Source organism: Rousettus aegyptiacus, unplaced genomic scaffold (assembly GCF_014176215.1).
Source record: "Rousettus aegyptiacus isolate mRouAeg1 unplaced genomic scaffold, mRouAeg1.p scaffold_m13_p_6, whole genome shotgun sequence".
NCBI classification, from domain to species: domain Eukaryota; kingdom Metazoa; phylum Chordata; class Mammalia; order Chiroptera; family Pteropodidae; genus Rousettus; species Rousettus aegyptiacus.
In genome coordinates this window covers 103,064,658-103,090,910 of record NW_023416309.1, presented here as the reverse complement: position 1 = coordinate 103,090,910, position 26,253 = coordinate 103,064,658, and the positions used below count along the sequence as shown (strand labels likewise).

Sequence of the window (26,253 nt, the reverse complement as noted above, 5' to 3'; positions counted from 1 at the left end):
CATCAGCCGGTGGGGTTTTGAAAACTATGCTCTTTCTTCGGAAAACTATTTTAGAGGTTTACCAACACAACCAGGAGTGCCTCCTATGAGGTCTGAGGTGAACTGATACCTACCCACCAATGTGTCACCAATTCAACATCACAGCAGCCCAGGTGTCCGCCACCGGGCTTCTCATGGCCCGAGGTACCAGAAAGACCACAGCTAACTTGTTAAAAAAAAAAACAGTGATGAAAAGGGCTATCTTTCCCCGTTATGGCTAAATAAATACTGCCAAAATCTATCAGAGGTTGAGTTGCAATGGCTGAAACACGGGCCCTTTCCAAGCTTTTGCCTCCTCAGGCAGCTGGCATCATGACCCTCAAACATTTATCAACCATCAATTATGTGCCAGGTTGTGAGGACACAGGAAAAATATACGATGCCCACCCTCTTGGAGCTCAGTCTTAATGGGGCGACAGGACACATATAGAAAATGCCAAATCAAGGTAATGTGAGCCTACAGTGCCACTTACAGAGCACTTGCTATGAGATACGGCTGGGGAATAAATAGGCACACTACGTTTTTCTTTCATCTTCGCAATAACCCTGTGAGGCAGAGATTATTAACCCCATGTTACATGGGAGGAAACCTGCATGAGGGTTCTCCAGAGAACAGAACCGATAGGATATATAGAGATAAGCAGAGATTTATTATGCGGTTTCAGCTCATACAATCACGGAGGCTGAGAAATCCTACAAATCTGCCAAGACCCCAGAAAGATGGTGATGTAGTTCCAGTTCAAATCTGAAGGCTTGAGAACTGGGAGGACCAACTGTATATGAGTTCACGTCCAAGTCTGAAGGTCCAAGAGCCAGGAGCCCTGCCGTTCAAGGGCAGGAGAAGATGGGTGGCCCAGCTCAAGCAGAGAGAAAATTCGCCCTTCCTCCGCCTTTTTGTTCTATTTGGGCCAACAGTGGATTGGAAAATGCCCATCCACCCAGGGGAGGGTGAGATAGTCTTTATCGTTTCAAAAGCTAATCTATTCAGGAAACACCCTCCCAGACATACCCAGAAATAGTATTGTACCAGCCATCTGGGGCATCCCTTAGCCCAGTCAACTTGACACATAAAATTAACCATCACAAAAGCTAAGCTCAAGGAAGTTAAGTGATGTGCTCAAGTTTACAGTGTGTAAGTCCGTCTGTTGGCCAAGGCCATGCTCCTGGCCTGCCTGAGAGAAAGAGGACTACACCCACCCTGAACCAGCTCCAGAAGTCAGGGGAATAGGGCCAATGGATGCAGCAAAGGCTCGTGGAGGAGAAAGGGCCTCGAAGGCTGCAGGGGCCCAGGCAGGGAGACAAGGCACGGACACACGCAGGTGTGACGGGGTTGCTGGGCAGGGGAGCCAGGGGCCCCCGAGGCCAGGTCAGGGTGCTGAGGGTCCACACACGGCCACAGGGAGCTACCCAAAGCCACCCCCCAGACTGGTGAGACGAAGGAACTGGGACCCCGTTGCTCATTGTCTTGGGTGGGTTGACTTGAGTTGGGGGGACGCAGGTGAGCTTTACGATGTCTCCACAATCCTACACCTTCTATCCCATGGCCCCTCCCTGACACCAAGGCTACCCCGACACAGCTCCTCCTGCTTCTCGAAAGTTCCTGTTCTGCCACTTCACCTTACAAAAGACCTACATTAGTACCTGCTTTTGCTAACCAGAAGACGTCCAAAGCAGAGTTTCACTTTCATGGGGGAGGAGGGGGGTGGAGTGACAGTAACATACAGCGTTTGTTTTGCAGGGCGCCCTGAGCAGGGACAGTGGAACCTCCACACTCGCTCCATGGCAGCTCCACGCAGCCGCTCGGCGTGAGCCCCCAGCGCCACCAACGACCTGAGCTCTATGTCGATTTATGCTGTGCACCATTAGCAAGACGTGCCGAAGGTACCAGAAATGCTCAAGAGAGCTGAGAGCCCGGAAGAGCGTTCCAAGGGGCGTAAAACCCGGACTCAATTAAGCATTTCAATCACGGTGAATGGATCAAAGACTTCGTGTGTGCGCCTGAGCTCAATTTTGGGTCTTGGAATGCTCAGAAACGGTCCCGTGTAAGTGAGTGGTGGGTGTTTCTTTGCTTTCCACCATGTAGGGTTACCAAAGGGTCGGCGGGCACGCTCTGCTTTCGGTTAGTGGGGGAACCTGGATCTCTCCTCCTCTGCCACAAGAACAAGCAGAAAGAGCTCATGCTTAGCCCTAAACCCAAAACAGGCTTCTGACGCCCTCGGCAGAGATGATCGATTCAGACAGAGATCTCAAGTCCGAATCTGACTGCGAGATCGCAGCGGGGAGGGGCTCCCCAGTGCTTGCCGCCCACCGCCCAGCACTTTCTGTGGTGCGGGGAGGCCGGAGGGAGGAGAGGTGGCATGGCAGGTTCCCCTCTCTGTGCTTCGGTTTCCTCATCTGTAAAAGCGGCAGTAGCACCCACCTCGTGGCGTGTTGACGGGACAAAGTGAGTTAATTCGTGGAAAGCGGTTACACCAGGGCAGCACATCTTGGAGGAATGGCACGTCGGAGGCAGTGTGCTGAGTCCTTCGCAGCCCCAGTATGAGGAAAGACACCATCTAAAGTTTCCCAAGTCCCAGAGATGCAGAAAGGCCACAGAAGGGCATCTCTGCCTAAGCCGGCAGGGACACAGGATGACAAGGACCAGGACCCGGCCGGACACTGTAAGGCCTCACAGCTTAGAGGAGCAAAGGCACAAATGCTGACTGTTTCAGAACCTCCATTGACCAGGATTTCCCTTTAAAAGGGCTAAAACTAAAGTTCTGCCATCGGCCACTCTTGGAAGCTAGTCCATTTTTGGCATTGCCAGCACCAAATCCATTTCAGGTGGGAAGTACCTGCTGGCCACGTCGCTCCTTTCCATCCGTCCTTGTCTGGAAAAGCAGCCCCCGCTTGCTTTTCTAGACAAGGAAGGACTGAAATCTGCAGCTCAAGACTAAAGTCAGCCCTTTCCTGGGGCCCTTGGCAGCCCAGGCCCCTAAGATAAAGAACATCAGGCCAGACCTGCACATCTGGGCACTTTCATCTCACGCTGGTCCCCCTCGCGGCCTCTCCTTATTTCTTCCAACTCCTTTCTCTTTTCCTCCCTCTTCCTGCCTTCCTTTCTTGGGGTCTTCCCTCAAGATGAAAGCTTTACCTTGCCCCTGCAGCAAACTCAAGCCCCAGGGCTCAGGCGGCTTGGCAGGGCTCAGGCAGCTGTGTTCCCGGCCAGGACACCAGGGAGGAGGCATCTCTGCCCTGACAAGAAGAGGCTGGGAAAGGCCTGACACCGTTCACTCATCTGTTCATGGATTCAGTGAGCCGTCACTGAAAGTCTAGGTGGCCAGACCTGGGCCAGGTTGGCCCCGCCAGTGAAGGGTGGGCTCGGTGCCTGGCACACAAGCACCCTTTGCCTAGGCCCATGGGGACGGGTCTCAGGGCAGTCCTCAGAGAGCAGAGATGGCATGTGGAAAAGGTGTTGAATGTTTAGTGAACCGAAACGAGCAGAAAGAAAGGAAGCTCGGCCACGTGCTCTCTTACAGCAGTGCTACCCTGGAACCAGAAGCAAAGGGCCGCCGGTCCCCTCCTCTGGTGCCCCCCTTCCTCAGCAAGGAGGCTTAGGGCAAGGACTGTCGGGTTCCCCTCAAGGCCCTGTAAAGCTGTCTGAAATGCTTGCAGGTGGGGGCCGGGCTACGAAAGGAAAGAGAAGCGAGGACAGGTGTTTCTGGAGCAATTTTAAACCCCTGGACGCTCACCAGCCACGGCCCCCCAGACAGCGCTGGCTATCGGGGTCCTTGCTTCCTCAGCTGCTCCTGCCACCCCAGGAGCCCATGGCCCTGCCTACACCTCTCGGCTTTTCTTCTGTCCCAGGACAAGGGCTTCTGCCTCAGGGTGACTTTCTGCAGCTGAGCTGCAGCACTCAACTCACAAAGGGAGCTGTTCCTGAGTCTGGAGACTGAATCGCTTCAGGTGAAGTGGATTCGTCATTATGAGCCCCCCATAGAATTGGGGCTCCCTCCCTGAAGTGACAAGCCCCCTCCCTGGGTCCTGCCACTGCCGCTTGGGCTTGGAGGAGGGTCTTGGGCTTGGCCTCAGCAAAGTAGCTCACAAGCCCTTACTGGGGCTCTCGACTCAGCAAATGACAACCCATTCACCCTGCTGTCAGGCTAAAAGTTTTGGGAGCAATTCCTGACTCCTTCATCCTCTCCAACTGTACATACAACCCCTGCATCTGCTCTCCCTTCGGACAAACCTGGTCTTCAGGTTTGCTTGTATTTTCACCAAGGAATACCAGAAAGATGACCAGGAAACTAAGTTACCTGTAGGGGCAGGGGGCATAGGCCAGATGGGGACAGGGGTGGACTTCTCAGTGTGTATCTTTTTATATCATTTGGGCTTTGACCCATGTGATGCTATTACCTATTCAGGGAAGTAGAAACTTGTTTTAAAAATTCATGAACGAGGCAAAACACGCACACGCGCGTGCACACACACACACGCGTGCGCGCGGAATCCGACCACGAGCCAAACCGCCTTCTTAAAGGTTCACTCAGATTAGCCATTCCCACTGACTTCCCACTATTAAACCAACATCCATACTCTCTCCCACCGGGCAGTGGGGCTCCCTGCTGATCTCCCTGCCACTACCCCTCCATGCTCCCCTTCCTCAAGCTCCAACCAGCCTGGGCCCCCCGCTGGTCCCCCCGCTGGTCCACCAGGGTACCCCACAGCACGGCCTGGGTACTTGCTACTTCTTGTGCCCAGACCCGGCTTAGATATTTGCATTGTTCACTCCCTCACCTTCCTCTGGTGAGACCCTCCCCTGCCCATATCCAAACTATCGCCCCCTCCCCTTGGCCTGCATTGGCCTTCCTCACGGCACCTGGCTGACCTGGCAGAGCTGACCATCCTTCGTTGGCAGGGCCGTCTCTGTTCACTGCTGTTTCTCCACCTCAAGTATCAGCTGAAGAGTGGACGAGCGAAGGCGGGTCGGGGGAACATCCTGAGACCCACGTCCCTGCCTCTGCGTGGGTGCAGAGCCCGCGCTCCCAAGGACAAGTGTGCACTTTCCCGAAGCTTGAGGCAGGTATGATGGCCGCCCTGGAAGGCTGGTGAGGTGGAGCCGCCACCCAGGACCGGCCTGCGCACCTGGCATGCTCCCCTGGGAGCCACAACCCAGCAGTAACAGTAACAGCCGGCATTTACGGGGGCCCTTACCGCATCAGCTCGTGGCGCTGTTCTGCTTTGCACAGATGATCTCACTTAATCCTCAAATACCCTTAAAGCAACCCCGGGAGGTGAGCCCCGTGCTCCCGGGTTTTACACGGGTTGAAAGTTGAGCTGAGTTGCTGGAGCTCACCCAGCTGTCAGGTGGCTCCTGAGCTCTTGCCCCCACAGAAATCCCCAGGACCAGGGAAGAAGGGTGAGCAGGCCCAGAAAGGCAAGGGCCCCACATCACGGGCCGGGGCCCAGAGGCGGAAGCAAAACGGTGCACTGCAGAAAGAATGCGCGATGCAGGCTTCAAAAAATGCATTTATGTCTAAGCAACTTGAGCAGAACAGCTCACAGCAGGACAAGGCAGGGACCCTTCTCTCTCAAGCCTCTTAAAGGTGTTTTATTTGTTTGCTTTGCTTTTTTCCTTTTTTTTTGACAATAATGGCACATTTAAAAAATTAACTACAAAAAAGGATCATGTCTTTGAGTCCATGTTCACGCACTGTCCCACGCCATGGCACGAGGACAGAGCCCTCCCCCGACCGGCAGGAGATGACACCCCAGCCTAGCCCGGTCACCCCCAGGAGGTCGGTGTCTCTCCCCAGTCCCGTCTCCAGCCCAGCTGACACCAGAGTGGTGTCCTGGTTCTCAGGCCTGACCCAGGCCCCTCCTACCATGCCCTGAGGTCACCCCAGCAGGCTCAGGAGTGATGATGCTTAGAGCCCTCAGCTGACCTCCACCATGAGCAAGAGGACTCCCCAGACCCCAGGGCCCTGGCTCAGAAGGAAGGGCCGGGTGGGAAGTAGGGAGAGGGGCTGGGGCGAGGGGCTCGAGCTGAGGCTGCCGGGTGGGAAGGAGAGAAGCGACAGGCTGGCCGAGGGCTCGGCAGAGGCCCCTCGGGCTGTGCAGGGAGAAGGGGGTCCTGGGCGTGGGTCAGCAGGCCTGGGCAAGGGGCTTGGGGAGAAAGAGGCGGAAAGAGGCTTTCGTCCTGCCTCTGGTTACCGTTAGGGCGCAGGCCCAGGTGACAAGACCTTAGGCTCCCCAAAAAGGGAAATGCCACACTGCACTCAGCCAGGCCTCAGCCCAGCCCTCATGGGAGGGAGGGACCCCAGCAGCCCAAGCCCTGCCCAGCCCCAGCTCCCAGTAGGGGCTCCCCAGGACACCCCTCCACAGGCATCTGGACTGGCAGCTGGTGGGGCCCCTGCCCACGCCCTTGGCTCTACTCCTGCTGCTCGTTCATTTCCATGTCAGACACCAGAATGTTCTTCTCGGTGGCCTCGCCGGGGCTGGAGGAGCTGCGGCTGTAGCGGGCGCCCTCGAAGGCCCCCCGCTCGACACTCTGTCGCCGCCGGTAGAGGATCAGGGCCGCGGTCACGAGAGCCAGGAGCAGCAGCACTGCCATCAGCACCACCACCAGGGCCGCAGGGCTGTCTGGGAGCGCTGCTGTGGCAGGACGGACACTCGGTCAAGGAGCCCCAGCGGCCCGCCGCCCCGCGCCCGGAATAAGGGGCAAAGCAGGGAGAACCCTGCCTTCCACTCACCTGATGGGGAGAAGCGACTTTCCTCAGCTGCAGGGAAAAAGGAGGGACCAGTTAATAGTAGTAGTAGTAGCAGCGATAATAATATGCAGACGTACAGACACCTCCTGAATGCCAAACACTTTATTAGCTCATTTAATCTTGTAGGTACCGTTATCATCCCCATTTTACATATGAGGAAACTGAGGCCACAGAGTTTAAGTAACTTGCCCAAGATCACGGAGCTGGTAAGTGGTTTGGCGGAGGCTTGACCCCCATCCATGCTCTTAACTACTGCAAGTGACGGGTCGGCTGTGTAGCTTGGAAATCTGTAGGAAGAGCCAGTCCTTCCTACAGACCCGTTTACCCCAGGGGAGGGTCCCGGCAGCCCCAGGCCTGTCTGTCCACGCCTTCCCGTGCACTGTGTCCTCCACAGAATGAGAATCGGCCGCTGGCCCCACCCAGGCGCCAGCTTCGCGGGGGCAGGAGGCAGCGGAGCAGGGCGCTCACCTCGCGGGAGCTTGCAGACCACGCCCATGGTGATGTTGGTGCAGGTGCCCGGCCGCCACAGCCCGCTGTTGCTTTGGATCCAGTAGCAGCTGTTATGGCTCAGCATGCTGGGGCCCAGGCCAGGGGGCCCCCAGTTGGAGTAGTTCACAGCTGTGTTGTCCTGCCAGACCAGGGTGCCTCCTATGGGAAAGAAGGCACTGAGGGGGTGTGGGGGAGGTGACACAGGGCGGGTCAGGAATGGATGGGAGAGAGCAGGCCTGTTCTAGAACCGACTACCCCTCCCACAAGTCCTTGCCCCCACTACCCCCGATGGAGGGCATCTCCCCAGCCTGAGGCCTTACGCCCTCCGCCTCACGCGCACGACACCCACCTTTGGGGTTGAAGTTCATGCCCAGCCAGGCACCCCGACTCTGGCCCTCTGAGCTCTGCAGATGCTCCCAGACAAACACGTTCTCCATCTCATCCAGAATGGACAGGACCGTCCCACCCACTGGACACAAGGGAGGTCCACGTCAGGGCAGCCAGGTCTCCTGGGGGTAGGAGGGTGTCCCCAGAGGTCCCAGCCCTCCTCCCTGGCAGCCTGAGTGGAGGATGGCGTGGTCTGTGCATCCCAATGTGCGTGCGCGCGCACAGTAGGGACATATACGTGTAATGTCACATATGGTCTCCGTCTGTGGGATCGTGAGGGGGCGCTTATGTGTGAGTGCCCGTGGGACGAGTGTAGCATGGGGACCGCATTCACAGGGTCTGAGTGTCCACGAGAGGGGTCACCACCTGCACTGCCCGCCAGCGGGCCCCAGCCTGCCCTCCCCCACCTCTCTGGCAGCGCTGCAGCGCCTCCTTGTGGCCCAGCAGCAGGTCCATGTGGAAGGAGTAACAGTGCTCCCGGAAGGGGATCCACGCAGAGTCGGCCAGGTCCTGGGGACAGCTGCCATGGTAGCTTATTCTTCGGGGAAGAGCGGGCCCTGTGGGGCAGAGTGGAGGAAGTGGCCCGGAGTCCTCCCCAGAACCGTCTACGCCTTGCCCACGCCCCACCCAAGCGGGGGGCACTCACCGCCGTTAACGCTGCACACAGCCCCCTGCAACTTGGTGTCGCAGCTGGCGGTGCGCCAGGCGCCATCCACATCCACGTACGCGCAGCCCCCCGGCTGCTGGGGCTCCCCGTCCTGCCAGCTCACGTAGCTCAGCGGCTCCTGTGTGACCCAGGAGTACCGCCGGGAGCCCTGGGCGCGAAGGGGCCGTCAGGGTGGGAGGAAGGGGACCAGCCAGGGGAGGTGGGGGCTGGTATGAAGGGGGTTAGGAAAAGACAGAGAGGGAAATCAGGGGAGTGGACCCATCCCCGGGGCCGGAACAGGGATTGGGAGCCCACCTCTTCACTGGCCAGCCCTATCCAGAGGGGTGTGTGCAGCCCTCGGGCGGCCTGAGTAAGGAAGGCCTGTGTGTAGGGGTCGGACACGTGCGCCAGGCTGGCGTTGCGGCTCTCACACAGCAGGAGGGCGTCATGCCAGCGCAGGGGCTTCTGCAGCAGCCGGAAGGTGCCGTTGAGGTAGGAGAGCTCAGTGCCCGGGGCAGGGGGCCACGCGGCTGGGGATGGGCTCAGCGAGGAGTCTATATGGAAGTGGACAGGGCTCAGGCTGGGCTCTGCTGCCCTTGCCACCATTCCCAGGCATGAGGCTGGGGCTGCGCCAGGCGTCAGGCAGAGACGGGGTTCCCACCGGGCATGGCTCTTGGCACAGACTAACACTCAGTGTTAGCCACCGCTATGAGCAATAACACGCTCTTGTAATAAATCAAGGAGCGAGCTAGAGCCCTGACCGACTCCCACCCCGGGAGCCCGTGCTCAGAGCTGCAGGCGCTTCAGATTCAGCACCTCAGGTTGCTTGACACCACGCACCACGCATGCCCAGTGCCTAGTTTTTCCCGGTCAGCCCTTCATACCCCAGACCTTCCTCCTGAGACCCCTCGATGCTCACCGCCCTTCCCTCGGACTGACACCTGGCCTTTCTGCCTATCCGTTTCCCGAGCAGATACAAGACTCTGGGGGCGACCCCAGGGACCCCTGTGGTCAGGAACCACATTTCATTTCTCCTGGTGTGGCCCACAGTATCTAGCCCAGTGCTGGGGTTTCCAATTCACTGGCGACATGTACCTGTGTCCTTCTGGCAGATGAAGCCATGTGTCTCTTCCGTGCAGCTCCGGTCAGCCCAGCGGCCAGTGAGGTGGGCTGCGGGGCTGTGCAGGACCACCACACAGCTGGTCTGGGGGGAAGGAGCTGCTCAGGGGAGCCCCAGCAGCTGCCTCCTCCTTGTGCCACTGCCCCCAAAAGGCACTATGAGCAAAGAGGCTGGAAGAGGGGGGACCCAGGGAGTGAAGGCAAGTGCCATGAGCTAGGGAAGTGGGGCAAGGGGTGGGTGGCAAAGGAGAGTGGGGAGGGGCTTCCTCACCGGTATGTTGCCACTGGGAGCAGGGCTCGGGCCAGAGGGCTCCACCGGCGCCCAGTTGGCATACAGCAGAGGCTCCTGTTCCACCCACTGGAAATCCCTCTGTGAGGCATGGAGGCCAATCCAAAGGTCAAAAGTCACATGGGGCAGGCTGGCTGTGATGAATGCTACAGTCCCCCGGAAGAGAGAGTCGTGAGTGACAGGGCAGCGCCCCGCTCACTCTGCACTAGCCATTTTGGGGGACTGTGTCAGAGGATACTGGGGCCTCCCCAGGGACTGGCCCTACCTTGCTCTAAGGGGTTTGCAATGGTGACCAGCTGGGCCTCTTGCTGTTCACAGGAGAACCGTGCCTCTGACCACGGCACCCGGTCCCGGGGGTCCTGGCCCTGGATTCGGAAACACTGGGGGAGGAGGGGGAGGTGTGATGTCCAGCTCCACCTCCCTGTTCCACAAACCCAGAAACTCTACTGCGTACCCCTCAGCGGCAGGCCCAGAGGAGGCTTTAGGGGCTGTGAGAATAATATCAGAACCAGGACATCTGTGTCTCCTTGAGCAAGGCTCCAGCATCCTCTCAACCTGGCACAGCGGACCACATACATCTGCCCACGCTCTGGGGAATTTTTGGTGGGAAGACTTCTTTGGGCCACCAAAGGCTATACTACCTATGACAATGGCGCCTGGGCCAACCACTGGGAGGACGGACAAGGTCTGTCTCACTTCCTGCTAAACACATTCCTGAGGGTCTGAAATCGTGTTGTCTTGCTCTTTGAACTTACACGATCATCTCTAGGGTACTTTTATCTCTATGTTTAGATGATCTTTGTTTTCCAAAGTTTTAATAATACACATACCTCTTTTTTTTTTTTAACAGAAAAAGAATAATATTCATTTGACTATTCTGTAGAGAGTAAGCTCCATGACACTAAGAGGCTGGCTGCACCCCAATGTATGACAAAGATTTATGGATTATATCATCTAGGGTTTCCTAATCTAATCCTCACAGTCAAGCTTAGTGGTCTTACGATATCCTGCAAAAAAAGAGTGGGTTGAAGTTCATGATAAAGAAACCAGCACAGACAGCAAGGAAACCTCTGCCTTCTCTTCCTCGGGTAAGCTCCTTTTGGCCACCAGTAAGAACAACAAAAGTCTAATCAGGTCTGATCGATCAGCCCAGGGTGCAAACAGAACCACTCTGGGGAGGAAACTCACATTGTACAGGGAGCATTTTGAAGACATGTTTAGAAACATACCCATTCTGATTAATTTTATTGCCCCAAACTTTCCTGCACACTCAAAACACTTGGAAAGAAAATTTTCTGTTATTTTTAAAAGTCTGCCAGACAGTGTTTTCCAACCTACTCGGTCAGGTCTTCTGATTAGTTTATGAGGGCGATTTGTTTAAAATGCAGAAATTTACTAGCCAATTCTTACAGAAAAACCTTTGTTTAAGGAGAAGGACTGAAAAATGGAGCAAATGCCTGAGAAAGTCCAGCCGATGATGGATGAACTTTTTCGCTTCAATCTATTTGTCTTAGTGAGGCAAGTTTTTAATCTGCAGCAACTATTAAATCCATGTTTTGAAATAATGTGAACTTCAAACAAGCCCTGTGAGTCATGAATCATGAAGTGTCATCAGACCAAGAATTGTTAAAATTACGAGGAATATGCAACCGCTGTTCTCTTTATAATTATTTAAATATTAAAAATGATTATAATTGACAGTTTGACTGAGTCGCTCAAAATTTTTTCTTACCACTAATATAGAAAAATTTAAAAACTTGAGAGTGCCCTTTTTAAACCTTTAGTTCATGCTTTATATTATTTTATTCTTGTGCATTTTCCTATACATAACATTAGTCATATTAGTATGGAATTAAATATACATACTATGTATACACACACATATATAACGTACACACACAAACTTTGCTTGTTTAGTATTTTGCTTTACTAATAGGAGTTCATTATCAAAATGTTTGATGACCGTTGACCTAGAAAACTCACCAAACTGTTTGGACAAGCTCAGTTCCTGATGAATCAGAAGGTGCTACTACACTGAGTCATTTTCCAAGAAGTCTAGCACTGGCCCGGGGCCAAGTAGAGAGGTGGGTGGGCACAGGTGAGGGGCTGTGACTTTGATGTCACCAAAGGGCCAGGACTCCTGAGGCTCGGCCTTCCCGTATTCACATCCTCTCCCCCGACTCCCTTGGGTGCCGCTCCCCTCCTACCTTGTTGAGGAACTGATTCCAGCCGGAGGGGCAGCCCCCCAGCGTCGTGGGTGGCAGGTCGGGGGGCTGTGTCTCCCTGGTGCTGTTGCTACGTTTGCAGATATAGGGCAAGGCTGTCAGGCACTTCTGGTCCCCCCAGTCCTCTGCGGAGAGGGGAAGAGAGGGCTGTCACCCCCCATTCAGGACAGGGCTGGCAGCACCCTCATCTCATGCCCCAAGAGGAGGCTGGGCTGGGGCTCAGGTCCCCGATTCCAACTCTGAACTCAAGTCCTCCATGGCCGTGGGACCTTGGGGACCGGCCCTCCCCTCTCTGGTCTGGCCCTTCTTGAGTTGTGGGAACCAAAAGAACAAGAAGAGACTGATGGCCTTTGCCCAAGGTCGCCTTGCTGCCCCCTCATGACCCTCTCCTCGGCTTCCGCACCCTCTCTGCCCCCATCTCGCCCTCACCTCGACTGGCCGTCATGTACACGCACTTCTTATCCTTGCCAATGGGTCGAGGTTTGCCAGGTGCCCAGGAGATGAAGTTTATAATGGATCCATCTGTCCACCTGCAATGGTACAGAGTAGGGGTGACTCCAGCACTGGCCCCAGGCTCAACCTCCCCCCCATGTAGCAATGAAGGCCGTGGGAAAGGAGTCCAGGAAGGGCCCAAGTTTAGTAGTTCATCTGTAGGCTGAGGAGTAGGGCTACTGTCCTCAGCGCAGCTGGCGACCCAAGGATCTGGTGCCGCCCAGCCCTCCCTGGGCACTGATCTCTCTAACTGGAGAGTCTAAGAATCTCAGAGCAGAGCTCTATCCACGTCCTCCTGGTCCTTCCTGCCTCAATGCATGGAAGTGGGCCCTGAACACAGAGGCCCCTGTGGACATCGTATGTCTTGCCCATGTTCCAAGGAGGCCTTATTTACAAGTGAGTGCGGCATAGGAGCTGCCATGATTCGGTGCCCAATAACGCCTTGGGTACTGTGCTGAGGACTTCACATATCTTATTTCTAATTCTCACAACAATCCTACCAGGCGGGCCTCATTATTCTCATTTTCAGAAAAGAAAACCCAGAAAGGTCAAGTCACTTGCTCAAAGCTACACAGCCACCAAAGGGTAGAGCTAGATCCAAATCCAGATCCATCTGCCTCTGTGTGCCATGTAGCCTCCTCCCTATCTCCAGCCTGGGGTTGCACCCCCTCCCAAACCTGCTGCCCCTTCCCCCGCTTACCTGAAGCGCCCATCACTCTGTGACGTGTGCAGACCGATCCACCAGTGCTGCTCCTGACCTCGCGAGAACTGGGGAAGCCCAGCGAGCAGGGGAGGGTTGGCTCTCTCCTGCTCCCGGCCTGCCCTCCCCCACCCCGCAGCCCCCTGCTTCCTCGCGTGCCCACCTTCTGCAGGTTGTGCCCCAGGAAGTCCAGTTCCGCCTGGCTGTGCACGGAGGCCAGTTCAGCCTGGAACCACATGCAGATGCGCTGTGCCTGTGCCCAGGTGGCGTGGGGCTCAAAGAACTTGTACTCTGAGTCCTGGAAACGCAGCCATTCCCGCCCGCCTGCGGAGGCAGTGCGGGGGTGGGAGTGACCGCCAGGCAGGAGCTGCCTGCCGCACCAGGAGAAGGACAAAACGGTCCGGGCAGAGGCAGGGCTGGCGAGCCTGCAAACCCACCCATCCTTGGCTGATAGTGCTGCAGGTGCCCCATCCCCCCTTTTTTGGCTCGCATCCCTAACCTTCTGGGGTTTTTTGTCCCGGCTAGGACCTGGCCCGGAGGTGACGCCCCTCTCTGGACTGCTATGGGGAGCAGGACGGGCAGGGGGCCTCACCTTGTGGGCTGACGTCAGGCTCCCGCACCGCCGTGCCTACGGGGACAACGTGGAGAGAGTCGCTGCAGGAAAAGGAGACCCTCCCTCGGACCCCCGGCCTGGGCCCTTCGCCCCATTCCCAGTCCCCCGCAGCCACCCCACCCAACCTCGAGGGATCTTGCAGATCCAGTCCAGCTGCGTCTCGCACTGCATGGCCACCCACTGCAGGGAGGCCAGGTCGAGCACTGCACAGCCCCGGATGTCGTCATCATCGTGCCGGCTCCGATCGAAATTGTGGTAAGAGAACTGAAAACGGAGATCAGAGTGGGAGAGGGCCCGGAGGCGCGAGGCGCAGGGTGCCCTCATCCCCAGGGGAGAACGAGAGGCCTCACCTGAGCTGGGAACCCCCAACCTGGGCTGGACGCTGCCCACCTACCTTCCCCTTTACTTGCCAGCTCCGCCAGAGGCCCTACCTATCTGTTAAACCTCACCCACCTCCAGGTCCTGTCCCACCCCACAAAAAGAGCATGCCTACTCAGGCCCCGCCCACCTCCCCATGCCCCGCCCACCTCCTCCTGCCCGCTCACCCCTAGGCCGTCACTCCAGCGCCAGCTCTGCCCTCCTGCTGGGTCTCGCCGGTTCAGGCCCATCCAGAACCAGGGCTGCTCATGGAACTCGGGCTCAGATTCACTTCGGCACAACCCAGGGGTTAGGACGAAAGAGACTGGGGTGAGAGGAGCAGCGGCCAAACATGCTCCCTGTCCCCTGGAGCTCTGACTCAGGCATTCCCCCTGCCTCCAGCTTCCTCATCTGGCTTCAGGCTCCCCAGGGGAGGGAAAGTGGATACAATGTTGGGGCCACTTAAAAATTCTCTCTCCAGAGAACTGAGACCTAGCCAGACCAGGCACCCAGCTCGTGGGGTGGTGGGTGGCCTGGCTCTCTTCCCTGGCTTCCTTTTGGGTGGGGTTTGCTCTGCCAGCAAGGCTCTGGAAGCTTTCACTATAGAGTTTAGGAAGTCAACAGGCATGGACAGACCTCTGGAATCAGATAAACCTGGATTCCAGGCCTAGTTCACCCATGGACCAGCTCTGTGACCTTGGGGAAATAACCCAACCCTTTCTCTTTCAGCCCACAGGGTCAATAATAAAATCTACTTCCTAGGGTTGCTGAGAGGATTAAATGAGGATTAAATGTTTAGAACAGTACCTGGTACCTACCGAGGAGGGATCAATATGAGCTATTACAATTACTACTCAAATAATGTAATCGTGATATTTGCTGGGGGGAGACACGCCTGGAATTAAGATCTCAGGAAGGCTGGATCCATCTGGATTTTTCCCGGTGCTAAGGGATTATAGGTACTGTGTGTGTGTGTTACAGGATGCCTAGAGCCCACAGGAGAGATGCGGTTTGGAGGGACCGCCATGGGCAAATGCTCACTTTTGTAGCCTTTCACCTATCTTTCAGAATAAGCTTTTAATTGAGTAGCGTGGGTTATTATGGGATCGTGTAAGGTGGAGGGAAGACATTCAACTTGGATCAGCTTGTACGAGGTTCTGTAATGGAGGACAGATGGGGTGGACAGTTACTTGTGTAAAAGTTTGTGAGTCTGGTGGGGGGATGTTGTTGCTGGCTCTATCACGTTAGTGGGCAACACAGGATCTCTGATTTCAGGGTGACCAGGGCTACTTGAGGGGGACAGGGATGGTCCTGGCACTAGTAGCAGATACAGAGGTCACTCCAAAACCCCGGACAGGCCTCACTGGAGTCGCCTTCACCTTGGCCCCTGCCCAGCAAAACTAAGAGCCACACACATGCATAGAGGCCACCACCCCAGGCTTAGTACCCGAAGAGCTTGTTGAGCATGTTGGCCACAAAGTGTTCCTCCTCATAGCTGGCCAGGCTCAGCAGCTGGGCCCCCAACTCCTGGCAGGCCCCCTGGGCCTGGACCCAGCTCTTCTTGTCCTGTAGCCGCTCTGAGCTGAACACCTGCAGGAGCACAGTCCAGCTGTCCAAGCTGTCCCCACTGGCCGCTTACCCAGGGGACACCTGCCCTCCTATGACAGCAGTGGGGAGGGAGACTGGGGTCTCGCTGAACAGGGAGTCTAGGCTAGCTAAGACAATCCTGCTCATCAGAGAATGAGCCTGGATGAGGGGAGTCAGCACAGGCAGTTCCTGGAAAAAGCCCCCCCATTCAGCCCCTCTAACCAGCGGGGAGATCTGGGCACTTATCTCGGCAAAGCCACAGTTTGCTGTGGGCAGGTCCCTCCTCCTCCCTGGAGTTCAGTTTTTTCATGTAATGAAAGACCCTGGACTACATATACCGGTGGCTTCCAAACCCAGCAGAGTTAAAAAATACAGATTACCGGGCCCCCCACCTGCTGAATCTCTATCTCCACAGGGACACCCTGAAGACTTCATTTTTATCCAGCACCCCAGGCAATTCTGAAGTGTAACCAGCCTGGCCCCAACAGGTGGAAACCTCTAAACCAATGATCTGTATGGTTTCTTCAAGTTCTTAAACGTTTATTGAACACCTACTATGTGCCAGGTCTCAGATTCTGGCAAGAGTTTCACCAGAAATGCTCTCTGTCTGCGGTTCACTGTGGGGAGAAGTGTTTTCCGGGCCACTGTCTGGGAACCCCCCACCCCCACCCTGCACCTAGGTAAGCTGCCTCTTTGCTCTCCTCTCCCCCTCCCCCTAAGCCAACAGGCTGCAAACCTTGTAGCAGTGCCGGAGTTTGGGGTCTGAGGCCCAGCCGTGGGAACAGGAGCCGGTGAGGCTGGGCGTGGGGTCTGGCCCAGGCAGTTCCGGTGTCACTGGTGTGCCCAGGCTCTGCCGGCAGATATAGCGAGCCCGGAACATGGTACAGTTCTTCACCTCCCACAGCCCCATGGCGCTGCCCGTGGCTAGGGCCACGCAGCCCCCACGGCTGTACCCTGAAGGAGGGAGAAGGGAGACACCTTATGCTGAGGAGGAGGCATGGCCCTCCCTCACATTCCCGTGGGGCACCACCACCGCCCTCGCACTTGGAACCAGCCTGGCCATCTCTGCAAGGACACGCTCTGGGGGGCCGGGGCCCGGGTGGGAAGAAGGGAACGGAGGCAGAGTCCTAGCTCTGTGTTTACTCGTGTGAGAGCCGAGGCAAGTTGCTTAACCTCTCCGAGCCTGTTTCATCCTCTACCTCATCAGGTTATTGAAAGGGTTAAAAAAGATAATGAGTGTGAAATAGTGGTAATAATAGCAATCACTTATATTGTGCTCGCTATCCTAAGAGCTTTATATATGTTAAGCCTACACTGACCCTATAAGGAAAGTACCATTATCCCCACTTGACAGATAGGAAAACTGAGGCTCAAAGACACACAGCTGGTAAACAGCAGAGTCAGGATCTGAGCCGGGAGGTTTGGCTCCAGAGCCTGTGCTCCGAACGGCTTCACCACCTTGCACGAATGCTCAGTTCACTGGGAAGCCCCGGGACTTGGTCCTGGCAGGGCAGGTGCAGAGAGGAAGTCAGAGAGCGGGGCTGGCCGAGTGCCGTGGAGGAGGGGCTCACCCGGCTGGTCCCGGTTCCAGTGAGTGTACATGACCTCGTCCCCGCTGAGCCAGCGGAAGGAGCCGGTGCTGTTGAGGTCCTGCAGGGCGGTCCAGAAGTACTCGCCGTCCCAACTGTAGATGAGGCTGCTGACAAAGGCCTGCTCGAACCTACGGGGAAGAGGCCCGTCAAGGCAGGAAGCCCACTATTCCTTGGGCCTCAGGCCAGATGCCCTGCCCCAAAAGCCTGGGTGCTGCAGTCCACCAGTAACCTGCTCAGGGAAATGGGGACCCCTGGGGACTCTGTGGCTGACACATAGCAACCCAGCACCCCCTCTGCAGCCTACACTTCCATGCCCTGCTGAGAATAAAGTAGAGAAAAATCAGACACAGCCAAGTCCTCTCTTGGGCATCCGGCCCACACCTCTACCTATTCATGCTCCTGCCCAGGCCACCCCACCCCGGGGTCATTTAATAATCAGAAGACATTCTTGTGACAATATTAGAAAAAGCCCTGGATCTAGTTGAGGCTCAAAGGACTCGGGTCCCTCTGTGCTTGATGACAAGATACTACCCGGTTTGGTAGAGGGGCCACATTAGGCCAGGACAGGGGTGAAGGCTGGCCTGGGCGTCCGCCCCATCCCGTACCTGTTGGTGATGGTGACCAGCTGAGAGCCATGGTCGGTGCACAGGCGCCGGGCCTCACTGTAGGTCACTTGGTCCTCTCCCAGCCAGTAGCAGGATGGGCTGTGCCACTTCCAACCCTGGCTCGAGAGAGCGGACAAAAGAGGGGTGTCCGTGGGGAAGACACTTCTCTCTCACCCATAAATTCTGGGGCAGGAGGATGCCATCAGTAGTGTCACTGAATGAGCTTGGGGACAGGACGGCAAGGACTTGCTCGACACCAGAGACAGCGCTTTCCGTGCTGTGTTCTGTACTTGTCACTGCACACTGCCCCTCGCACCGTTACCCACAACTGCCCGACCTGGGGCGGAAGCGCGGCCCAAGGATGGCTGACCGGGGGCAGCCAGTGATCTGGCCCATGGCCTGGCGCAGAAAGATGAGTGGCCCATCAGACTCCTCTTGAACATTTAAACTAAGAGAAGCAATGGGCAAACTGCCAGCTGGCTGAGAAACCAAGCCAAAAGCCTGGGCGAGCTGCCAGGGTGTGCAGGGGGCTGGGCAGTCCTCGGGGGCCTGGAAAAGCTGGAGCGAGTGGAGGATGCGCCTGGCCGGGGGCCTGGGAGAGGAGACAGGCCTTCGGCAAGGGGCAGCAAAGCTGTGGAAGGGAGACCACCACTCCTGAGCAGCTAGCCCCCGCACCCCTCACACCCCTCTCCCCTTGGGCCACTTTAAGGGGCTCTCTGCTCCTGCTTTTCAGATGACGAACTGAGGCGCAGAGAAATTACGTGACTTGATTTTGTACACAGACAGTACAAGGTGGAGCCCGGACTCGAAACCACAGCACAACGGCTGTGCCTGTCCTCACCACAGCCCCGCTCTTCCTCAGATGACACCAATGCCTGCCAGGGCCTTTGCCTCCAGCAGGCCTCAAAGTGGGAAGCCTTGGGGTGGGCTCGAGGTGGGGAGAGAGAGATGTAGCTCCTTGGGCAGGAGCCAGGACAGAGGAGAAGCTTGTGCGCGTGCGTGCGCACGCCCGGGTGTGTATGGGCGGGGGTCCCCATATGCTCAGCAGGGCTGTGCTAAGACCCCTGGCTCTCCCAGAGTGTTAACCATGGCTGCTCAACACCGGCCCCCTCCACGGTCCAGGCCAGCCCTGGAGCCAGGGCTGTTAGTTCCTCTCACCCCCACCCCCACCTCACCCAAGCCAGGACAGAGCCCCCGAGCCAGTCCCTGACAATGCTGGCCCCCCGGACTCTTCAGCTGGGCCCCTGTCCGCTCTATCCCTCTTCCCCACTGGGGGTCACACCTGCTGGTGTTTCCTGCTCCTCCCCTGGGGCGGGGGGGTGGGGAGTCTGGGGTCTAGGCGGGGAGGGGTGTGGTAAGGGGGCTTAATCCAAAGGAAACCAGAGTAAGGATCCAGACTGGCAGCAAGGGGCTGGCGGGAGGACCACGGCCTGGAAGAGGGAGCCGTCAGGGACCAAGACACCAGAAAGTGTCCCCCATACATCCACACCACTCACACCCCTGTTCAGCGTGGGTCGCAGGAGTCTGGGGGGCCCTGGAGGAGGGAGAAGGGGTGATCATCTATCTACTCTTGCCTTCTTTTGTACACTCGCTCCCCCACTCCCTCATTCCCCCATCTGGTCCTGATCCCCTCCTTCCCTGAACACCTCCGGGAGCCCCAGGGGCGAGCAGTACAAGGAGGGACATACCAGATGGTTTCACTCCCCCCGAGACAGACAAGCAAAGACGGAGGTGGGAAAACAGGACTTGGGGTGCAAAGGACACGGCTCACCCCGGCAGCCTCCACTAGGGTAAAGACTAGCCAGACTTGGGGGCCACCTACCGTCACCTCCTGTTCTCTGCTGCCTCTGGGACGTGGCTTCCCCATGGAGAGCCGGCTCGGGGATGGGGTAGGGAACTCCGCTTCCTCCCAAAAGCCGTCACCCCACCCCACCCCACCGCACCCTACATCGCTCCATCTGGGAAGGCGCAATTTGGAAAGTAGAAATCAGGTGTGCCAAGGAAAAGAGGATGCAGTGGGAGACTGCAGGATTTGCATCCTCCCCTCCCCTGGGAGCCCCCCGGGTCGGCCCCACCCAGCCCCCAGCTCCAGAAGCACCCTCACCTTCCGGCAGCCGTGGTCCTCCTCGGTGGCCCCTTGGCTCAGCTGGCCTGCCTTCTTGCAGATGGATGGCAAGGACTGGTTACAGGGACTGTCATTCCAGCGACCTTCCTGGGAATACAGGGCGAGAGGGAGTCTCAGCCCCGTTCCCCTACATCTCCCGAACCCGTCAGCAAACCTGGTTTCCAGACCCGACCCTGCCTCTGCCTGCTGTGTGATTCTGAGCAAGAGGCTTGACCTCTCTATGTTCCAGGCTATAAAATGGGGAGAGCAAGGTTAGCTCTATAAGCCCCACGGGGCTGACAACAGCACACACAGTTGATGTGCAAATGCCTTAAGATGTTGACAAGCACTGTCTGCACAGGAAGAGGGACTCTTTTAAATTATTTGTACCTCACTTCATAATTATCGAGGACACACTGGCTGAGCATGTTCGTGCAACCTGTGGCAGGACAGAGAGATGAGATCCCCAGTTCTGCAAGGTGTCCAGCCAGTACCCGCAGATCCAGCCCGAGCAGAAGCTCTGGGCCCAGACCCGAATCGCGGCTGATGGGACTGAAGAGGAATTTGGTCCCCAGCCTCTCCTAACGCTGCAGCCTCCTCTCCTCTCCTCTGTCCGCAGCCTCCCGGCCAGCGGTTTGTCTGCCTTTAGCTCCATCCACAGGGCAGAGGTGTCTGTGCATCCCAGTCCCCAGGACAATGCCTGACGCGTAGCAGACACTCAACAAATAATTGTTTATACATTTCCAAACAGCATCCTTTCGCTAGATGGCTGTCTCTACAGTCCCTGGCACCGTCTGCGGCGCCCCACGGGGGAGCGCCCTATCTGTCCTTGGAGTGGATAGGCCATCTCTACGGCTCTGACCCTTCTCAAAGGGTCTCTTATCTCTGCTTGAAGCGTTGCTTCAATTCCTCCGTCTACCCGCACAGCATCTGAACCAAAGCCACGGCAGAGTCATCACCCCCTAATGTCCTGAGACAGAGACAGAGCAGCTGGACCTGTGAAGCATGTCCACATAACCTGGATTCTGATGCCACCTGCTGGCAGAGAAGAGCAGCTGGCAGGAGACCAAGATGGCTCCAGGCGATGCCCTAAGGTTTCATGAGAATTAACTCTTTTAATCCTCCCAGTGACCCACTGACAGACAAGGAAACTGAGGCACAGAGAGGTCTGGCAATCTCCCCAGGTGGAAGGGAAGGGGTCGGCGGGGAAGACGGGGCTACTGAGAGGCCATGGGGTGCCAACAGTAGGACTGGGGTAGCGCCAGGAGGCTGGGGCCCTGTGATATTAGGGAGAGGGAGTCCTCACCGGCCCCCAGATGGTGACACAGTCCTCGAGGCTGTCGCGGAAGTTGTTGGGCTCAAAGGGGTGCCAATGGGTGAAGCTCACGAGGCTCCCGTCAGACCACTCAAAATTCATCTGCAGTTTCAAATCGTTGAGGCCAATCCACAGCTCCTCCACCTCTGGGGTGCAGAGGAAGAGCGGGGAGAGGAGACGTGGAGAGGTCAGCCTCAGCCGCCAGCAGGGGAAGAAGGGACAGTCCCTGTGCCTCCTGGGCAGGGCGGGGCGGCCATCGGGAGGCCCTGCCCTCCATCCCAGACCGGCCGTGGACGCGCAGCCCCTCACCTTGCTTGATCTGCTTGGTGATGAACTCCAGCTCAGCCATGCTGTGGATGCTGAGCAGGTCACCACCGCCCCGCAGACACGCCTTCTTGGACTCTTGCCAGCTGCGCTTCTCGGCTTGCAAGCGGTAGCAGTGGCCCTGGAAGGGCTGCCAGCTGGGCTCACACTCCACCTTCACGTTGGCCCACACATCTGCAGAGACCCACGAGGCCGCTGCTCAGGACCTGAGCTGCCTGGGCACTGACCCGCAGGCAGGGCCCCAAAGTCACCTCCTCCCCAAACCTGTCCCACATCAGCTCTTCTCACCCAGAATGATGCCGAAATGACAACACCCCCAAGGCTGCTGGAGGCCCAGAGGCAGAGCCCCAGGAGGTCGTGGCAGATTCCACCCCAGACGGGCCAGGGCAGCCCCTCCAGCTGGGGCTCTCAGAGAGAGACAGTTGGGGATTCAAGACAGACCAGCCACGAGAGGCCACTTTCCTTTTCCATAAATAAAGTTTTCTGCTCTAAGACTCAAACTTATCTCATGCCCACCTTGCTTCATAAATTAAATCATTGTCATTGTCTCAAATAACATCCACGGAGTGTGGACGCTGCTGGTGGTCCAGGTGGTCCGGGATGAAGGGAGAAAGGAGATAGGGCTCTGCGGGGGCAGCAGCACGTGGAGTCCCTGCTGGCCGGCGGGCACCCCCTGGCTGGGATTTCTCTCCCTGCTGCTTCCCCCTCCCAGCTCCTCTCCCTACACCCCAGGGCTGAGGAACCGACTGGTCTCAGGCATTTCCTTGCCTTCACTTCCGTGCATTTCAGGTTCACCCTTTGGGCGTCCAAGGGCAGCTGAGACAAACAAGCCCTCACTTGGGCCTTGGCAAGAGTAAATGAGATTTTACCAAACCTCCCACAATGTCAGACTTGGGCAAGATTCTGCCTGGCTGGGTGGGAAAGCATGTGCCCACTCGAAGCATCGCCCTGGACTGGGATTCTGAGCACCGCTCTATTCTGGGAACCTCTCCAGGGTCTAGCCACCCCGTTTCCTGGAGATCCAGCAACGTGGGCAGGGATGAGAGCCAGAGCAGGCTCGCTCCTGGGCTCCAGACCTGTCAGTCATCTCTGTTGGCTGCTGAGCTAAGACCTGAGGCTGCTGCCCTGGACAGAATCCGAGTCTAGTGGGTGTTCAGACCCCAGGGGCCTGCTTTGGGCTGCAGGAGGAAGGGAGCTCAGGAAATGTGGATGCTTTGGGGGCACAACAGTGGCTGCCTAAAAAAGGACATGCTTTTGAGTGATGAGACCTAAAAGGCCAAGAAAAATGCCTCATACAGAGAGATGTGGGTTGGTCATGCATAGGAGGTCCAAGGCTATAGACATAACTCCAAGTCAGTGCGAAGACTCGCCACAGGGGCCACACCAGGGAAACTCAGAGGAAACCCAGGGGACAGAGGACTTGGTGAGAGGCGAGGCCTGAGGGGGACCACAGAGAGGCTACGTCTGCCCACACTAGGCCCTTCTTCCTTCAGAAAGAAGCTTCTGGGAAGACCTGGAATTGTGCCTGCCCCAGGCTGCCTCCAGCTAGAGGCCGAGGTGCCTCGGGTGTGGGGCGCCAAGGTTTTAAGCCTTTGCTCCTGAACCCCTAGTAGGGAGGGGGGCAGGAAGCAGAAGCTGACGACCTGATTGCGTCTCCAGCAACATTTTAATGGTCAGAAATAGAAGTTTTGCTTTGTAAGCTCTTTACTTTCTGTGGGTTTGTGGATTCGTTTCTGCATTTCGTTTGTAAAAATCCCCTCTTCGTCATTCCCAGGGCTCCTGGATCCCTGCGGGAGGCCCTCCAACCACGCAGACAGACACCCTCCACCACCTATGGGGGTGGCGGGGTCTCCAGCCTCACAACAACCCTGCAAGGGGTGAGTTTATTCTCCATTTGAACCTCAGAGACACCTGCTTGCCTATAGCCACATAACCAGTAAGGGGCAGAGTCCCCAAAGCAGTGTCTTGCCCATTGCCCTACCCCCAACTCTTCCACGAGGCCCCTAGAGCTATCTCTAAGAATCACAAACCTTGGCAAGACACTCCCTGGCTTAAAAACTTGCTAAGGCTCCCTGCAGCTTACCTGGCCCCACCCAACTCCGACCTAGCTCTAGCGGCCAAGACCCTCCAGGGACTGGCTGCAGCCTGCCCTCCTGCCTCACTCTCGTCAGGGCACTCCCTCAGCCGGGCTCCTCAAACTGCCTGCTCACGAACCACAGGTACAGAATCCTGTGCAATGCAGGTCCCGGTTTAATACATCTGGGTTAGGGCCTGAGAGTCTGCACGGATAACAAGCTCCCAGGTGACGCTGTGCCGCTGGCCTGGGGACCCGACCTGAAGTAGTTAAGAGTCTATACTCCAACCTAAAGTGCTGTGTACTCCCATGGCTCCACACCTTTGCATGTGCAGTACTCTCTGCCAGGAATGTCCTTCCCTCACATCTCTTGATGCTTTTCTAAACTTATGCTCAACTTGAAAGGGCCAAATCCAACGTCGCTTCCCATGAAACCCTCCTCAGCTCTCAGAAGCTTCATTGATTCCTTCTCTAGGCATTTCTTCTCCTCTAACATTATGCATTTTTACAAGAGTACACAACTCAGGATATTCCGATTGTGTGTTGAGAGGTCTGTCACCTCCAGCAGACTGGGACCTCCACAAGGACAAGGTGAGTAATGCCAGCATTTAACTCAGTTCTCAACGAATCCCCCCAAGAACGAATTAACAGCACATTCCAATTTGTTCAGACCCTAGCTGGGCCGTTAAATAACTGGGAGGATCGGAGTCGCCTTGTGCTGCTGGGCTGGGCCGGCTGTGGCTGGGGCCCCGTGACCCGGATGAGACCCCCCCCACCCCCACCCCGCTCACCAGGCGGCGGGCGCTCCGCGGTGGCGTTGGGCTTCTTCTTGCACACATAGGGCAGCGCGATGCTGCAGTCGCGGTTCTGCCAGCCGCCGGAGGACTCGGTGCGGATCACCCCGCAGTTCTCCTCACTCGGGTTGTCCGGCTGATCTGTGGGGAGGGCAGGGCGCCAGCACCCCAGCAGGGAGACTCACACCCCGACCCCTGGAGCGCTCCGCAGAACCGCCTGCTGCGTCAGAAGCCCGAGCCAGACGGAGATGCGCAGCGCTCGGCTCAGCCCTTCCTCACTGGGCACCGCAGGGCCCACGCGTCCTGGGCCTCCTACTCAGCGACCAGCGGCAGCCCCACCCCACCCCCCTGGCCAGGCTGCTGGTGCACTGGGTGCACTGGGCGCACCGGGCCGAAGGGGAGAGAGGAGGCCGAAACCCAGTCCACACCCTGGGGCCCTGCGCCCTGAGCATTAGTTTCTGATTCACAGGAAGGCAACGCACGGGCTAGTAAGGCCATTCCAGGAAGTGGGGGGACTCTGTCCCCCACCCTAGCTCGCCTAGAGTAGGGTAGGAGGAATAAATAGCAGGCTGAGCGCCTGTGGGGTCCTTGGGCCACCCTGCACCCCGAATCCCACGCCTCACCACTCTCCCAGTTGAGGTACTTGAGGGGCGAGTTGTCGGACCACTGCCAGCCTCCACTGGTGTCCAGGTCGTTAAGGCCGATCCACAGCGTGGAGCTGTAGCCAGTGAGGAGCCCTGACAGCGAGAGGCGACAGTGAGAAGCCGGTCGCCCATCTTCAGCCCTCCCACTCTTTGCCCCCACCAAGGCCAGCCTTACCCCCAACAAGCAGATAGGGTTCAGGGTCCTCCAAAGGTGGGAGCACATCTCGGGCTCCTGGCACCTGCCCTGTCCCCAGGTGGGCCAGACCCGGGGTCCCCGGGGGGCGCCCGCCATCTCACCATTGATATAGGTCTGCTCATGGATCTCCGTGATGCTCAGCAAGTCCGCCCCCTGCTGCTCACAGCTGGCCCAGGCCTCCCTCCACGACAGCGTGGACTGGAAGTTAAACTGGTAGCAGCTGTCGGTCAGCTGGTCCTTGTCCCAGAAGGTTTCACAGTCGTTACCTGTCACCATGACAACCCAACACGGGTCCTTCCCCAGTCCTCTCCTTCAGAGCCCACACGCGGGAGGGGGGGGGGAGGCGGGGGTGGGAGGAGAGCGTGGGGGGGGTGAGAGGGGCGGGGAGGGGGGAGTGTCCCTCATGGAGTGCAGAGACCCCACACGGGCTGTTCCATGCTGCAAGGAACGGCCGCTTCTCACCCGGTCCCCAAAGTTCTGCTACCCGCGCCCACCCCCACCCCCACATGGCCAGCCTCCCGCCGGGAGCCGCCCTGCTCTCACTCTTGATGGGGCAGAAGCCCCAGCGCTCGTCCTTGCCGTAGTCCTGGGTGGTGGCGCACCACAGGTGTCCGTCTTCGCGGCCCGTGCTGGTGCAGCCGTGAAACCACTGGTTATCGTACTTGAAGGGGATGGTGCACGGTTTCCCGTGGGAGTTCCCCTGGATGGTGTAGACCTCTGCAAGGAGGGGAGCCTGGCCTTGGCGTCTGGACCCCAGAAGCTGCCCACACCCTATAACCCAGGGAGCCGGGGGTGGGCAGGGGTCAGCAGAGGGCGGGGGAGGAGGCAGTAGCACCGGACATTGGCCCAAAGGCGCCCTCTGCCGGCAGATCAGCCCAGGAGCCTGGGAAAGGTCCCGCTGCTCATCTCATAT

General features: G+C 57.5%; 1 protein-coding gene across 3 annotated transcripts in view; it reads right to left on the bottom strand.

Annotated features, from left to right (window-relative positions):
• Nucleotides 1–5,529: 5,529 nt before the first annotated feature.
• MRC2 (mannose receptor C type 2) overlaps nucleotides 5,530–26,253 on the bottom strand; it is a 51,832-nt gene continuing 31,108 nt past the window's right edge. For 2 of the 3 annotated variants that reach the window (XM_016128219.2, XM_036223633.1), the window contains exons 3-30: nucleotides 25,884–26,057; nucleotides 25,442–25,606; nucleotides 25,124–25,237; nucleotides 24,498–24,641; nucleotides 21,618–21,806; nucleotides 21,300–21,454; nucleotides 19,994–20,101; nucleotides 17,890–18,005; nucleotides 17,264–17,412; nucleotides 16,429–16,646; nucleotides 15,553–15,695; nucleotides 14,294–14,396; nucleotides 13,874–14,012; nucleotides 13,728–13,763; nucleotides 13,299–13,459; nucleotides 13,136–13,203; nucleotides 12,373–12,473; nucleotides 11,926–12,068; nucleotides 9,984–10,098; nucleotides 9,701–9,864; nucleotides 9,406–9,514; nucleotides 8,626–8,864; nucleotides 8,311–8,479; nucleotides 8,072–8,221; nucleotides 7,627–7,746; nucleotides 7,257–7,436; nucleotides 6,771–6,797; nucleotides 5,530–6,672 (exon numbers count right to left, since the gene is read on the bottom strand). In XM_016128219.2, coding sequence (XP_015983705.2) covers nucleotides 6,449–6,672; nucleotides 6,771–6,797; nucleotides 7,257–7,436; nucleotides 7,627–7,746; nucleotides 8,072–8,221; nucleotides 8,311–8,479; nucleotides 8,626–8,864; nucleotides 9,406–9,514; nucleotides 9,701–9,864; nucleotides 9,984–10,098; nucleotides 11,926–12,068; nucleotides 12,373–12,473; nucleotides 13,136–13,203; nucleotides 13,299–13,459; nucleotides 13,728–13,763; nucleotides 13,874–14,012; nucleotides 14,294–14,396; nucleotides 15,553–15,695; nucleotides 16,429–16,646; nucleotides 17,264–17,412; nucleotides 17,890–18,005; nucleotides 19,994–20,101; nucleotides 21,300–21,454; nucleotides 21,618–21,806; nucleotides 24,498–24,641; nucleotides 25,124–25,237; nucleotides 25,442–25,606; nucleotides 25,884–26,057 — 3,923 coding nt within the window. In that variant the 3' untranslated portion in view covers nucleotides 5,530–6,448. The remainder of the gene's footprint in view (nucleotides 6,673–6,770; nucleotides 6,798–7,256; nucleotides 7,437–7,626; nucleotides 7,747–8,071; nucleotides 8,222–8,310; nucleotides 8,480–8,625; nucleotides 8,865–9,405; nucleotides 9,515–9,700; nucleotides 9,865–9,983; nucleotides 10,099–11,925; nucleotides 12,069–12,372; nucleotides 12,474–13,135; nucleotides 13,204–13,298; nucleotides 13,460–13,727; nucleotides 13,764–13,873; nucleotides 14,013–14,293; nucleotides 14,397–15,552; nucleotides 15,696–16,428; nucleotides 16,647–17,263; nucleotides 17,413–17,889; nucleotides 18,006–19,993; nucleotides 20,102–21,299; nucleotides 21,455–21,617; nucleotides 21,807–24,497; nucleotides 24,642–25,123; nucleotides 25,238–25,441; nucleotides 25,607–25,883; nucleotides 26,058–26,253) is intronic. The other variant, XM_016128227.2, reaches the window with a different exon arrangement.